We start from the raw sequence: 14,443 nt of genomic DNA on the forward strand, positions 1-14,443 counted from the left end.
ATGTACCCTCTGGCTCCACCATTGCAGCTGGTGGTGGGTAAAATGTCTCCCTCCACACACCGGGATCTGTCATCTGTTACTTGGCTCTGTCTCAGACAGGGAAAACAACAACCTCCCTCTGTTTTTCTCCACAGTGTACCTACCCACTTGAATATCTTGCACCAAAAACATTAAGGTTTACTTACATTCTCTGTTCAATTCCAGTTCAGAAGAACACTCATCAAAAACATTCACCATTCAAATCCCTCAGAGATGGAGATTGTTGCACCACTTAACTTATAATGCTAATTTTACGATATAGCCACTGAAAAACGACACCCTTCAGAAAACATTAAAAGCATATAACCATGCGTGTGAGGTTCTGTAAAAAGTTTCTTTTCAACACTGGTCTTATGAAAATGTGGAGGTTTCAGGTTTGCTAGCATTGCCTGCACTATACCATCTAAAAATGGCACCCATGTTGAGAAGCTTTGCTCCAGATTATAGATCTTCTCAACATAGATCCTACCCTTGCAATATCCAGGTGCTGTCATGATCTGAAAGACAGTAAAGAAGGTTAATGTCATCCACTGACCCAGGTAGATCTGCAACAGGACAACTCCCGTCCTCTCTGAGAGGAGGCTTTGTCAGGTTACTGCAGCACACAGCGTTCTTCCAGACATCAAGAGTTTGTCCGTATGGGCTTCATAAAGGAAGAATTGGATTTTATTTTGAACTTACCTTTTCACAAGAAGGGAATGAAACTGGAGTAACACAATTTGCAGCTCCAGTTCCCATCAGCAGTGTGGATGCTGCGTTTGGCAGCTTGCCACAGTCTTATTGGATCAGACTGATGAAATGAAATGACAATAATATAAAAAATAAAGATGAATTAGTTTTCCGTCATCACTCAGAAACACCATGTTCCTCGTTTTGGTAATACAGGGGAGAGAAGGCAGTGGTGTTTTGTGAGTGACTTAAAAAACATGTGCAGGTCAAAACCTGTAATTTATTTTTTTCTCATTCAGACTGGAGGCCAAAGCAATATTATCAAGGGTAACTAGACGGATGGTGTTTTCCAAAAACACTAACTTTAGCAAAGTTAGAATTTACAAACAGAAAATACACATAATGCAGACATATACTTAGATAATTTCAGTTTCACTGATTGGTAGATCCATCCTGCTTCAAAGGTCATGAAGAAATCCATTAAGGTTGTTCCTTTTCTTTGCTTAATGAGGAAAAATAAGACACAATTTCACTGGAAATTATTAAAACGAATGTTTTTTCAAAGTGCTCTGAACAAACTGCAGCAGCCCTGCTCTGAGGAAAAGGAAAAAGGCTACAAACATTCATCAAAAATATTATAAGCATCTTCCTTTCTATGGTTTCCTGTTTGTTTCCTGTTATTTTGTGTGAGGGGAGCAAAAAAGCTCTTAGACATCCCTCGCTTTGTAGAGCCTCGCTTCTTGACCTGCTAAACCCTCAGAAAACAGCAGCAAATAAAAAGATGTATTTGTTTGTGTGTGTGCTTATTTTCAGTTTTATTTGTTTTAGATGCATAAGGGTTTACATTTGTAGCTTTCTAAAGATCCAGCAGGGATGGGTTTTTCTTTACTTGTGTTGCTGCTGTTCAAATAAAATTGAATAAAATTAAAATATATATTCAACAATATAAGAATCTGCACTGATTCAAGGGAATGTTTTCAATTCATCAAATCACAAATGAGGAAAACAAATTCATGCTTTTAAAACTTTACAACACAGGATGATAAATTTGGGCTGTTTCATTGTGTCTTCTATTAAAACCTGACATTTAATTGCACAATTAAGACATAAAAAAAACCTATCCACAAAAACATACAACATGAGGCAGAGAGTTTCTATTTGCTTCATCATTTTCTTTTATTGTCCACTGAATAAAATTTTAAGTGTGAAGGTGTCTGACAAGATAAGCACAGCATTTTCCCTTAGCTTTAATTGCTTCATTCAAGAACAAAAGCAGAATTATGTATACATATCTAAGCATTCAACACATCCATGCAGAAAATACAAAAGGTTATATATCAGAGGGTTACAGGGTATCTGACAACATGGTTCACTAAACAAACTGTTTTTGGTTCATTTGGATGCTACTTCTACCAGGTGGTGAGTTTAACTGCAGTCGTCCTCGCCTTATTTCAGCTTTCATATCTTGCAAGATGTCACAATATTTCATGAGATGTGCATTGTATAAATTTAAAACATTTGACCAAAAATGGCTGCGATATCATCAGCAATATAGACCTCTATTCAGTTTAAAACTCTGGAGTGGAAGGTGGGGAGGAATTCATTCAAAGAATGTGTTTAATTTCATGTTGTTGTGCAGAAGCCCAATGAATGATCATTATTTAGTTCTGAGCTTTCATTTATTTTGAAGATCTTGAACCCACGGCCCTTAGCAAAAAGTAGTTTATTTAGGTGTACTATAAGTATACTTTTTTACACTAAAAATGAGGAAGTGTACTTGAAGTTTACTTTTTACAAACTTTATTTGATATACTTAAAAATACTATAAAAATGTCCCAATTTAGTCCAAACAAGTATTAAATCAGTATACTTCTAGTACACTACAAGTGTGGTGTGCATTATACTTGATATACTTATACATAACTTAAAGTATACTTGCAAAAATAAACTTCAAATGCACTACTTTTTATTACTTTAGTAAGTGTAGTCAGCTCTCAAGCGTTACTGGACAGATGAGTTTTAAAATACATCACAAATACTCAAACAAGGAGCAAGACACCAGCTTTATGTTGCGTCAAAGTTCATACACAAAGATACGGAACAATGCAGCTTTATAAAAGAAGAGTAAGGAGAAACAGAAATTAACTAGATTTAAAAACATTAATCAATTTAATAAAAAAGAACAGAATATGTCTTTTAATATTATAAAAAGCCATTTTCAGCTGATTGAAGCCCTCCCAGTTTTCAGCGTGGACTGTTTCTTTAACAGATTACTTCCTGGTCTCCAGCCAATCACCGTACGAGCAGGACGTCACGTGTCACGTGTCGCTCACTGGAACTGACGGGTGAGTTTCTAGGTTCGCTTTAATCTCTTAAACTTTCTTGTCCACTTTTATTTTCCAAACTTCATGAGCAAAGGTTGTTCCATGCTCTTTGACGATCTTCGACGTGCTGTTTGGTTTGTTGTAACTGGAATGAAAGTAGAGTTTGAGAAGCTGCAGGCTAACACAGGTGTTATGTTAAGCAACAATGGATCATACATTAAGTTTAGGTTTTCTTTATCATTATTATTTGTAAGCCAAAATTACAAGAAATAAAGGCTTGTTGAAATGTTTCACTCTGTGTAATGGATCTATGTAATATCTGAGTTTCAAATGAAGTTATTGACCAAAAATACTGAACTTTTTCAGGATATTCTAATTGTTTTAGATGCACTGTGCTCAGTGACAGCTGTAATTTGTTTTTCACCAGTTTGCTGAAAGTAGTTCACAAGATGAATAAAACCCTACCACGTGTGAGCTAATAGAATAAAATAAGCCCGTGTTTAAGAAATGCTAAGTTTTAAGGTGTTTAAAGCCTCATTTCTGTATTTTTTATTTATTTATTTTCGGATGGCGAATGCTCTTGAGATTTTAATTAATTGTTTAAATAGAAATGTTCTCGTAGTCAATTGTAGATTGAAAGATACAGTGTGTTTTTTTCCCCTTGGAGTTGGATCAGATAAAGGCAAAGCAAATAAAACAAAAAATATTATCCATTAAACTTATGAGAAAAAGTTATAAACAATATCTTACCTGTTGTAGACAGCTGAGCCAGTTTGTTTTTGACCCTATTTGTCGTGGTTTGGGTTTGAGGTCAACCAGTATTTTTCCAATAGCCTTTTTTTTTAAAGAAATCAGTGTATCCCATGGCCAGTACACCATGTTATGGTCACATTGAGGCTGTTTGTGGTCACTACTCTGAGTTTTTGTCTTTCCGAGTCACAGGAGCAGTGAGGGGTGCATTATGGGCCGACTGGATGGGAAAGTGATCGTGGTATCTGCTGCCGCACAGGGGATTGGACGTGCTGCCGCTACAGTAAAAAGCTTAAATTCAAACCTCCTTGATAATACGTGTTATTGTAAATCACATGCATACTTCTGTTTCTATCCCATAATGTAAAAAACAAATGCTCAGTAATTTTAGAGACGGTAAAAAGACACATTCAGGCCAACTTGGTCTCAACAGAGGTAACAAAACACTCGAGTCTTCTAGGAATTCATGTCAAGACTGGATCATTTATTTCTTCTCGAGTGAGCCTTGCGTAAGAAGGTTTTATGTCTTAAGTACTACAGTATGCTCCAGTAGTTTCAGCTCAGTGGCTTCACATCACAGCTAAAACGATGCAAACAGTGTGAGGGGACACGGCCAACTGTATTTACACTTTAAAAGGCGACGAGAATGAGCTCAGGTTAGAAACTGACAGTCTGTATCTTCCAGAGCATAGCGTTGACTGTTACTGATGATCTTTAAAACGCTCCCTTCATTCAGATCTGTTCACAACCTGTCATTGTTCCTCCACCATCAAACGTTTATTCATCCAAATAGCTTTTTCTAAAGTAAACCTTGTGCGTTCGACTTACAGTTTCAGAGCAAAGTGGTCTTTCAAAGGTTACAATGGGAATGTGAGTTGCACACTTTGGACTTTTTTTTTTTTTTTTTAACCTGTAGGCTTTTGCAAAGGAAGGAGCTCAAGTCACAGCAACAGACATAAATGGAGACAAGCTGCAGGAGCTGGACGGCATTAAAGGTAAAAATGTTTGTTGGTCTGCAGCTGCCATCTGCTGGGAAACCAAAAAGATGCAAACTGGAGCCTTTAAATCTTTACATCCTCATTATTATGAGCTAACATGTTAAATTTTGCAACATCTTTAACCACATTCTATTTTTGACTTGAACTTTCCATGAACTAAAATGTTTTTGACACTCGTATAAACAAGTCCGGCCTGATTCGTGACTTACGTGTTCACCTGCAGAACTTTTTCTGCTCATCGAGTTCCCTAATGTTGAGTCAGAGAAGTGAAATAAATTCAGCTGCTTGTTATTTTATTACACTTTCCTCTTTCTTTTCCCCGTCGGGGCACTTTTAATTGTTGTTCAAGGGGAAACGGAGCGTTGACGAAATAAACGGATCATTTTGGGCTATTCAACTGGTGGCCCAGGGGCCAAATCAGGCCCACAGATGAGCTCAGTTAGGCCCACCAGTGGGTTCATTTTTAAATAAAACTAGATTTTAAACCATAAAACAAACTTTCTTAATGACAATAAGTGCTGGATGTCTGGCCCCTGAACTCTTAGCTTTCAGTAACTGTGGCCCCATGAGCAGTTTAGTTTAGTTTAGTATCCCTGCTCTAGATCTTAATTTACTCACATCCTGAATACAAGAGACAAAAAACTGTAGCTGACTGCGCTGGAATAAAACAACCTCTTTATAACATTTTGTCCCTCTTACACTCTTTTTATTGCCTTTTCTATGTCATTTGTTGCATTCCACTGAGTTGTGTAAGCATATTTTTAAGGCTTTATATTTAGTTGTTTAGAAAAAGAAAGTTTTGAGACGTTAAAAAAGCTGTACAATTATGTATCGCTGTAGTTGTATAAAGAATGAGCTTTTATCTTTCTTATATGATTCTGTTTGTAAATCACTTTAGGTTTAATTTAAATACATTGTTCAGTTAATAAAAGCGGTAATGTCTTGAATAAATCTTTGAATCAAATTAAAAGATGTTTTTAGGGACGATAGAGCTTGTTTTTTTGTTGTTGTTGTTGTTAAATGTTATTTAGCTTTTTAAGTGAAAATAATTTCACCTCACCTCCTCTAGTTAATCATTTAAACTCTTAGAAAAAAGTTTTTTTTAATAATTATACCTTAATGTCAGCTATTGTTTTTTTGTTTTTTTTAATAAACCAAATTTTTAATACAACTATGAGTTAGAGCTCAGAGAATATCTGTGTTTTTCCTCAAAGTTACAGTTTTGGTGTTTGACATAAAATTTTTTCCACTACATTACTATATCCTTTCTCTATTCTTATTTATTTGTTTGACTCCTTTTCTGTGCCTTCAAAGATTTATTTTGCTCAACACTGTTAAATTCTGGGTAAAATTGATGTTTATTGTGTATATAATTGAAATGCTATACATTGAAATGTGTTTGCTAATACGCAGTAAAGTAGTGAAATCAAATGTGCTTGTATTATTAAAATGAGTCTTTTTTAAAAATGATTTTTTTCATCATCAGGAATCAGAACCAAAGTGGTGGATGTGACTAAAAAGGACCAAGTGGAAGCTCTGGCAAAAGAACATGACCATGTTGATGTGCTGTTCAACGTTGCAGGGTACTTTTATTTCTGTGATTTTAATCCCTTTATATATTAACATGAATGTAAAGAATGATCTTGAACGACCTTGAACCTCACTCTGCATCGTCTCTTTCTAAAAACCCCGTACCACACAGTTGACGCTTCACTTGACTTTGTCTCAGTGTCATTGCAGAGGAACAAACGTCACCTTTAAGGTTTTGTAATGACTTCCTGTCAGGGACAGAGAGATTTCTAATTATTGCCTGCTACATGAGGCGAATGAGTGATAATGTTTCTTCCTCTGTGTGTGTGTGGGTGTGTGTGTTTATTTGTGAACCGTGACCACTGGACAGATTTAAATGTAACTCAGAGAACGTAATCCTTGTTGTCTACACCTCTAACTTTTGAAGTCATCCCAATTCTAGATGGCCGCCACAGCTAACACTAAAACGGCTGAAACATGGCCATTTTTACAGATACTGAGCTAAGTTTTGGTGTGGTAGTAGCCAAGAGTGATCCTCAACACATACTCCCAAGTGCTAACGCATCTCCCCGCATGTCAAAATATCGCACAAGATCGTGCATGTCCATTACAAGGTTTGACAGAAAGGCTGTAACTCTGTCATCTCACGTATAATCGTGATAATTAGGTTCAAATTCTGCCATGAAAAGCACTGGGTGAGATGTGTTTCTTCAAGGAATTCTGAACCTTTAATATTTATTCTTTGTTGTGCTCTACATCGTTTTTTTATCCGTCCCCCATCGCAAAGCAAAGTGGGAAATCAAATCCCTCTGTCTTTCCTTCTTGAGAGCTGGATAACTTGAAAACATTTAGTGTGTGTCTTCACCTTGATGTAAGAAAGGACCCTATTGAAAGTTGAGTTGCCATGTCAAAATCCAAGATGGCCACCCCACACACACGACCATCCCTATCATTTGAGGAAACTATGCTTTTCACTTTTTAAATTTCTTATAAATTTCCTCAAATGATCAGGGTGGCTGAAGATTGATTTATGATGGCCAAGGCCACCATTGGCCACTCCTTGGCTCCTCCATTGTGCCTGGTGGTAGATGAAGTGTCTCCCTGCACTCTCCAGGATCCGTCACCCTGCACTTCGGACAAACAGTAAAAACAATCCAACATTTTTCAGTCAGGTCATCTGGACAGTTTCTGTTTTTGTGCTGAAACGTTTCGCCTTCGATCCGGAAGGCTTCATCAGTCAAGGAAACACAACAAAACTGGTTCTTCCCCCAACAGCTTACTCCAAAGTGGAACAAACCAGTTATGTTGGTGATAAGTTGGTCTCTTTGTCACGCCCCCTCCTCCATTGCCGGCCCTCTTCCTTGTTGACAGTCGTGTCAAACTGGTTGAAAACAACAAAGTCCATGCTCAATAATCCAGGTATAAAATCCAACAATTTTCAGTCAGGTCGTCTGGACAGTTTCTGTTTTTTTGCTGAAACGTTGTAAAAAACAAACCTCTCCATTGTTCTCCAGTGTAACTCTGACCCACTTGAATGTCTTGCACCCAAGACATTAAGGTTTACTTGCATTCCTTGTTCAAATCGAGGGGTGGGGGGGCACTCATCTCGAAGACTACAAACATTCAAGCCCCTCAGTGACCGCGGACATTGGTGTACCATTTATTTATGTGACAAATCAAAGATTCTCAGTATGAGCTGATTAACTCTAAGGTTTTGTTGGGAGGGAAACTGTTTCAGCTGCTGTGTCTGTTTCCACACCTGAAACAGGTTTGTGCACCACGGCTCCATCCTGGACTGCGAAGAGGCCGACTGGGACTTCACCATGAATGTGAACGTGCGCAGCATGTACCTCATGTGCAAAGCCTTCCTGCCTAAGGTGACCCTTCCTCTCGTCATCGTGTGCTCAGAGCGAACAAATGGTGCAGTTAAAAACTGAGCGACATATGCCTTTAGTGTTGTTCTAAGTCTTTACCCCAAGGATTAGCTGTATTACTCTGAGCCCGTGACATGATAGGCTGTGACTGTCCAGCTACTAATCCAGCTTTAGCCACAAATTTAGCAAACTGCCTGCTTGAAGACTTTTGGCTCAAATCAACGCACATTTGTTTATTTGTTGTTTTCAAGGTAAAACCCCAACACATTTAGATTATTTTCTAATTTTATATCCTCGTCCAATTTTACTTTGTCCCTCTAGATGTTGGCGAAGAAGTCAGGAAACATTATTAACATGGCATCTGTAGCTTCGAGCATAAAAGGTGAATAATCTTTCACGTTTTAAACCTTTGAATGTTGCTACAGCACTCCTGATTAAAGACTTTATACGGTTCAAGTTTGACCATTTACTATAAACTTATACCAAATGACTGTGTGTGTGTGTGTGACGTGCACCTCTTGGACACAGGTGTGGTGAACCGGTGTGTCTACAGTACCTCAAAGGCGGCCGTGATTGGACTCACCAAATCAATTGCTGCAGATTTTATTGAGCAAGGCATTCGCTGTAACTGTGTTTGTCCCGGTAAGTTGTAAACATCGAGATAAATAACATCCGCTCATGCATCTTTAGTCGTTTCAGTATTCACTCAACTTACCTGAGAACTCCTGAAGCAATGGTTTTAGATAATTAGGGGTGTTCTATATTAGGAGACGTTTTGTACTTCAAAGATGCATAAACTGTCTGCTGCTTAAAGGGATAGTTCAGATATTTTCAAGCCAACTTCTTCAATAAAAGATTAAAAACAGGTACTTTCAGCGCCAGTTGTAGGTAGCTCCTGAGCAACCTCAGTTTGAAGGAAATCAATGGTCCATCACAACTTACCTTAGCCTTTGGCAAAAGACAGTAAAGAGTTAAATTCTGACCAGACTGGTGAGCTAAAGGCTAGTCTGAGTGGATCCAGGCTCAAAGTGGACTCCTCCTGTCTGAAAACAACTTCTCTCAAAGATTCATAATAGCTCATGGAAAAGCTATTTTAAATGTTTGTACGCTGTAAGTAATCCATCAGAAACATGATTTTTCTGCTGAACGTACACCGAAGAGTTACAGCTAGCTGCTGCTGTTTGTGTTTGTAATGACGTGCAGAATTATATGTAAATAACTGTGTAATAAACCTGAACCAGCTCTGACTAACCGTCATCTCTCTTATCTCGGGTCTCTCTTGTCAATGAGTCCCTGAGGCTCAATGGGACTAACCTGTATAAATAAAGATTGAATTCAATGAATGAATCTCATCATCCTGGACAGAATTCAAAGATATTTCTTTAAAAGTGTCAGTCATTCAAAGAGCTACCTACAATAAAAAAATAAACAGAACCACTAATCAACAGATCTGCACTATCACTTTAAAACATAAATGGACTGTACTTATATGGCACCTTTCTATCTAATCATGATCCTCAAAGGTCTTTACAATCTGTGCCCTCATTTACCTCCACACACGCATTCATAGAGCACTCTACTAGATCTATACAAAGATTATCTGAACAAATCCTTCTATAGAGACTAATCAGAGCTTTAGATCACATTCATACACCGATGGGACACACATCAGAGGCAATGAGGGGTTCAGTGTCTTGCCCAGAGACACTTCAGCATGTGACTACTGGTGGAATTGAACCCCCAACTCTCCCAATGGAGGACGACTGCTCTAACCAGTCAGCCACAGCCGCCCATAAAAGACAGTTTAGATACGTGCCTTGAAGGGCGGCACAATCTCTTTCATATCTAGAGGGTTGTCTGTGCCACAGATTTGACCTTGACCTCATCCTCATTATCAAATGTACACATTTAGTCAAAAGTGGATCCAGTGATCCCGTATTCACTGGAACCAGTGATTCTGTACTTGGCCTCCTGTTGAAAGGTGTCTGACCTGCTGGTTTATATTTCCACAGGGACTGTAGATACTCCGTCACTGAGGGGTAGGATCCAAGCTCAACCTGACCCAGAACAAGTACTGTAGACCTCGACTTACATTTGTCAGTCTTAATCTGATTTAAAAATATATATATATAAAAAAAAACTGCATGTGCAATTTAATACATTATCACTAGCTTCATGCAAATAAATATGACATGCTGTTAGAGTTAATGAGTGCTGCAACTGTAACTCATTCACAGGCTTACAAGGATTTTATGGCACGGCAGAAAACGGGCAGAATGTGCACAGCTGAAGAGGTGGCGTACCTCTGCGTGTACCTGGCTTCAGATGAGGTGAGTGCTCACGACGATGCATTAAATGTGTATTTATTCTAAGGTCTCTAAAGTTCTGGTGACTGATCTGAATGCTTTGTGGTGCTGTTGCCCTCCACAGTCAGCCTACGTGACTGGAACTGAGCACATAATAGATGGAGGATGGAGTCTGTGAAAAGAGGAGCAACCCAAAATCAAGATGAAGTTTATACAATCTGATGACAACGCTTTAGATTTTGCACATTATTTTTGTAGTTTTGTGGTAAATGTTTTTCCATATTAGGTGTTTGTGTTGGAACTGCTTTACTGCGTCACAAGATAACAAATGCCGTCAGATTTGGTGTTTAGACATGTACTACAAAAAACAGAATGCGTTGCTATTGCCATTAAACACAATAATTTTTAGTTCTTCACAAGTCAGTCTATTTTTTATTTTTTTGGGCGGGTTGATGGGGCGATGAAAAATGTACACATAATCAGACAAGTTGAATCATAAAATTATAATACAATTTTAAAAACATCCATCAGCTTTACTCGCTTCTCCCTTTTTGGGTTGCGGGGATCACTGGTGCCCATATGCAGTAGTCGCTGTCCAAGAGGCGGGGGACACCCTGGACTGGTCTCCAGTCCATCACAAGGACTCAAGGAAACAACCACTCACACTAGAGACAATTTAGAGTCACCAATCAGCCTAACATGCATGTTTTTGGTTTGTGGGAGGAAACTGGAGTACCTGGAGAAAACCCACGCATGCACAGAGAGAACATGCAAACTCCACCCAGAAAGGTTGTGGGCTGGGATTTTGATCTGGTGTTGTCCTTACTGAGAGGTAACAGCTCTCAACACTTCACCACTGTGCCGCCCTAATTGAAAAATAAAATCTGAATCTGTAAACCATAAAATGGAAATTAGTAACAAGTTGTGTTATTGAAGGAAGGCAGCAGATTGTATTGAATCTTCAGTTTTATTGGATCCCTCATTTTGAGCAAATAGTGGCAGGTGACAGTGGAGAGGAAAAACTCCCTTTTAACAAGAAGAAACCTGTAGCAGAACCAAGATTGGGATGAGTGGTCATCTGCCTCGACCGACGGGGGACAGGGAAGAGACACAAGGCTTTTTTACAAAAATGTTTTATCATAAGAGACGAGGATCTCTTTAAACCACCTTTAACTTTTTCATAAGTCCCACATCGAGCCGGCAACATCTCGCTAAAGTCTGAGCTCACTTACAATAAGCTGGCATTGAATAAAAATTTTCCTGTATTTGTTACAGCTCACAACCTTCCTTTGAGACTCGGATGTAGATTTTTTTTTTTAAAGGGCTACAGATGGAGGCAGCTAATACCTAGAGAAAAGTAATAAAAACACAAGTCTGATAATGACAGAACAACAGTTTATTTAAAATGTATGCCTACTGCAATATCCATATTGCAAAGAATGGCAATAAAATGTTGACAAAAACCTGCATGGCAGCAATTTATTTTGGAAATCAAATAAACTTCCTAAATGCTAAAAGACAATTCCAATGGCCAAAAAGCAGTTGTTCAGGGTGGAGATGACCAAAAAATAAAACAAGTCAAGAGGAGGAGATTGTGGGTATGAATATTTTCATTTCAATGTTTAACAAAGTTGTAAATGGATGTTAATCATGCAACTTTTTGATAATAATGGTATATAATGGGATCAAGAGTAAAGAAAATAGGGGATCATAAAGTTCCCTGCAGTCTGAAACATTAAGGCATGGTTTACCCGAGTCTGCCTTAGTAAGTTTTATCAAAAAGGAACTTTTAAAACTTGAAGCTGGTTTTACAGTAAGAAAGATGAATACAGTAAGTGATTGCTCATTCTACTTCTGGGAACTTTAGGAACCACACGTAAACCTGCAGTCTGAGAAGTGAAATATGAAAACAAAGAGATATTCAGCTGGAGCTTGTTTATTGAGAGAATTATAAAATGTACAGCAGTCTAGCCCTGAAGCAGCCAGCTACATTGTTACCCTGGTTAGTAGCATCACAATTCATTCAACCTTTATTTATACAGGTTAGTCTCATTTGTCACGAGTACTCATTTATAATAATAATAATCCTCCATATGGTTAAATGAAATGAATTTTATTAAATTTGTAAGGGGAGACACTGAGAAGTGCAAGGTTGAGTGTTTTTGTTGCCAAAACAGACGGGCTAAATAAAGCTATAGGAACCCATGGTGCCCCCACTCCTCCTCCACTTTACCTGTCCGTCACTAATCCGCCTCATTCCCACCTCACCCAGCTGGTGCTCGCGCTGAAGGACGCTGTCACCGACAGCCAGCAAGCCATGGCTGTGTTTACGACATGAGGTGAGCAGGTTTTCTTCTCTTAGAGCCAGAGAGGGTCTCTGAAAACTTTCTCGGCGAACAGCTCACCGGACCGAGGTCGCCTCTAGCTAATTTGGGGGCATCCAATATCGGACAAGAGCGGCCTCGCCTTCTAAATAAATGAAATTGATTCGCTTCATGTGACCTCGCGTCAGTCGAGCGCCTTTTTTTTCCACCGTCCCTAAATCAATGTTGCTAACTTCAACGAAAAGCAGATTTGTCAGCTGCTTTACAAAGAGGCCGCCGTGCTGCGACGCTGAGGCGTGTCCGACAATGGACCCACAGCCGCGCTGCAGCGCTGCGTCCATCTGGTGGAGCTCTGATCAGAGCGCTTTATTTAGCAGCGGATTATCCTCCGGCTGTTGCTCCGAGCTGCTATCACAACATTGTAGTAGCTGTGCGCACGCATGTGTTCAGCATGGCTTGAACACAAGACTTTAAACGGTTTTATTCTAGTATCCTGCTGAGGTTTGGGTTTAGTGACGTCTTAATTTTAGCGCGTAACAGAGGAGACTGATTATTAAGACGGCTTCATGCTGCAAGTAGTGGTGTGTAGGATATATAATATATAATTGTTTGCCAAATTAAACGTTGCCATTTATTAATATTAAACTAAATATTCTGGTGTTTTAATATGTGTTCATAATACAGTCAGTAAACAAGAGGACAGCATATATGACCCAGTATATACACCCGTCTAGTAATGATGCACAAGTGTATGAAGTTTTGTTAAATAATCTTTAGTGGATCAAAAGTTATGGACATGACAAGAGAGAGTTTGAGTGTTTCTGGAGACCGTACCAAAATACCTCCACCTTTGACAAACTTATGACAAATTAGTTTTCTTCAAATCAGCACCAGGCTTGAAAGATTTCTCATTGAATATATTTAAAAAGTGTCATCTGGGTTATTCAACTGTGGCATTTTTACTACTACAACAACAAAAAAAGACATTTGAAATAATATTATTGTACATTTCAGGTTACAGCTTCTTTATATCTTTCTTAGGCTCAATTTCCCATCCACAGCGAAGTTCAAAGGAACTCATTGCAAACTATGAAATCAAACATAGAAAGTTTCTCTGACCTCTTTCAAAGAGTTTACTCCTGTAGTTGTCCAGAAATATTGGCTTGCATTTCAGAGAGTACACACTCGGCGTAAATTAAGCACTTGGCCAAATCTGTCAAAAACCATGTGAAAAATAATCTGTAGCTTAAAAATTAAAGAATAAATCAAAATGGGTGGATTTCTTGATCCGTTTACGCCAAAATTGTTCAACTATTTTCAGTCACTTCTGCTCTTTTCGTAAGTCAACAAATACATGTTTTAGTTGGCAGCTGCAGGCAAATTTTGCTTTCAAGTTTAACCATTAGTTATCAATATAAAAAAATAAGTAATATGTGAATTTCGTTTCTTACGTTCTGATTATTATTTTTACTAGACTTCATGTCATTGCAGTGAGAACCTTTTTAATTGTCAGATTTTGGCAATCATAACTATTTCAATCCGATAACTATTTCAATCGAATAACTATTTCAATCAGATAACTATTTCAATCAGATAACCATTTCAATCAGATAACCATTTCAATCAGAT

General features: G+C 38.3%; 2 protein-coding genes across 2 annotated transcripts in view; both read left to right on the plus strand.

Moving 5' to 3' along the window:
* The first annotated feature begins 3,017 nt into the window (after nt 1-3,017).
* On the plus strand, nt 3,018-10,718 carry bdh2 (3-hydroxybutyrate dehydrogenase, type 2). The gene is made up of 10 exons (XM_037674933.1): nt 3,018-3,053; nt 3,975-4,065; nt 4,699-4,777; nt 6,267-6,363; nt 8,079-8,187; nt 8,506-8,566; nt 8,713-8,826; nt 10,197-10,255; nt 10,422-10,514; nt 10,615-10,718. Exons 2-10 carry the CDS (start codon nt 3,994-3,996, stop codon nt 10,666-10,668), a joined length of 738 nt encoding a protein of 245 aa, XP_037530861.1. The 5' UTR covers nt 3,018-3,053; nt 3,975-3,993; the 3' UTR covers nt 10,669-10,718.
* Nucleotides 10,719-12,751: 2,033 nt separating this feature from the next.
* The window catches only part of si:dkey-162b23.4 (sodium/hydrogen exchanger 9B2), a 13,273-nt gene continuing 11,581 nt past the window's right edge, over nt 12,752-14,443 (plus strand). Inside the window, exon 1 of the mRNA XM_037674934.1 lies at nt 12,752-12,829. The gene's annotated coding sequence lies outside the window, so the exon portion shown is untranslated. The remainder of the gene's footprint in view (nt 12,830-14,443) is intronic.

Source organism: Nematolebias whitei, chromosome 3 (assembly GCF_014905685.2).
Source record: "Nematolebias whitei isolate Nwh7 chromosome 3, NemWhi1, whole genome shotgun sequence".
Classification (NCBI taxonomy): Eukaryota; Metazoa; Chordata; class Actinopteri; order Cyprinodontiformes; family Rivulidae; genus Nematolebias; species Nematolebias whitei.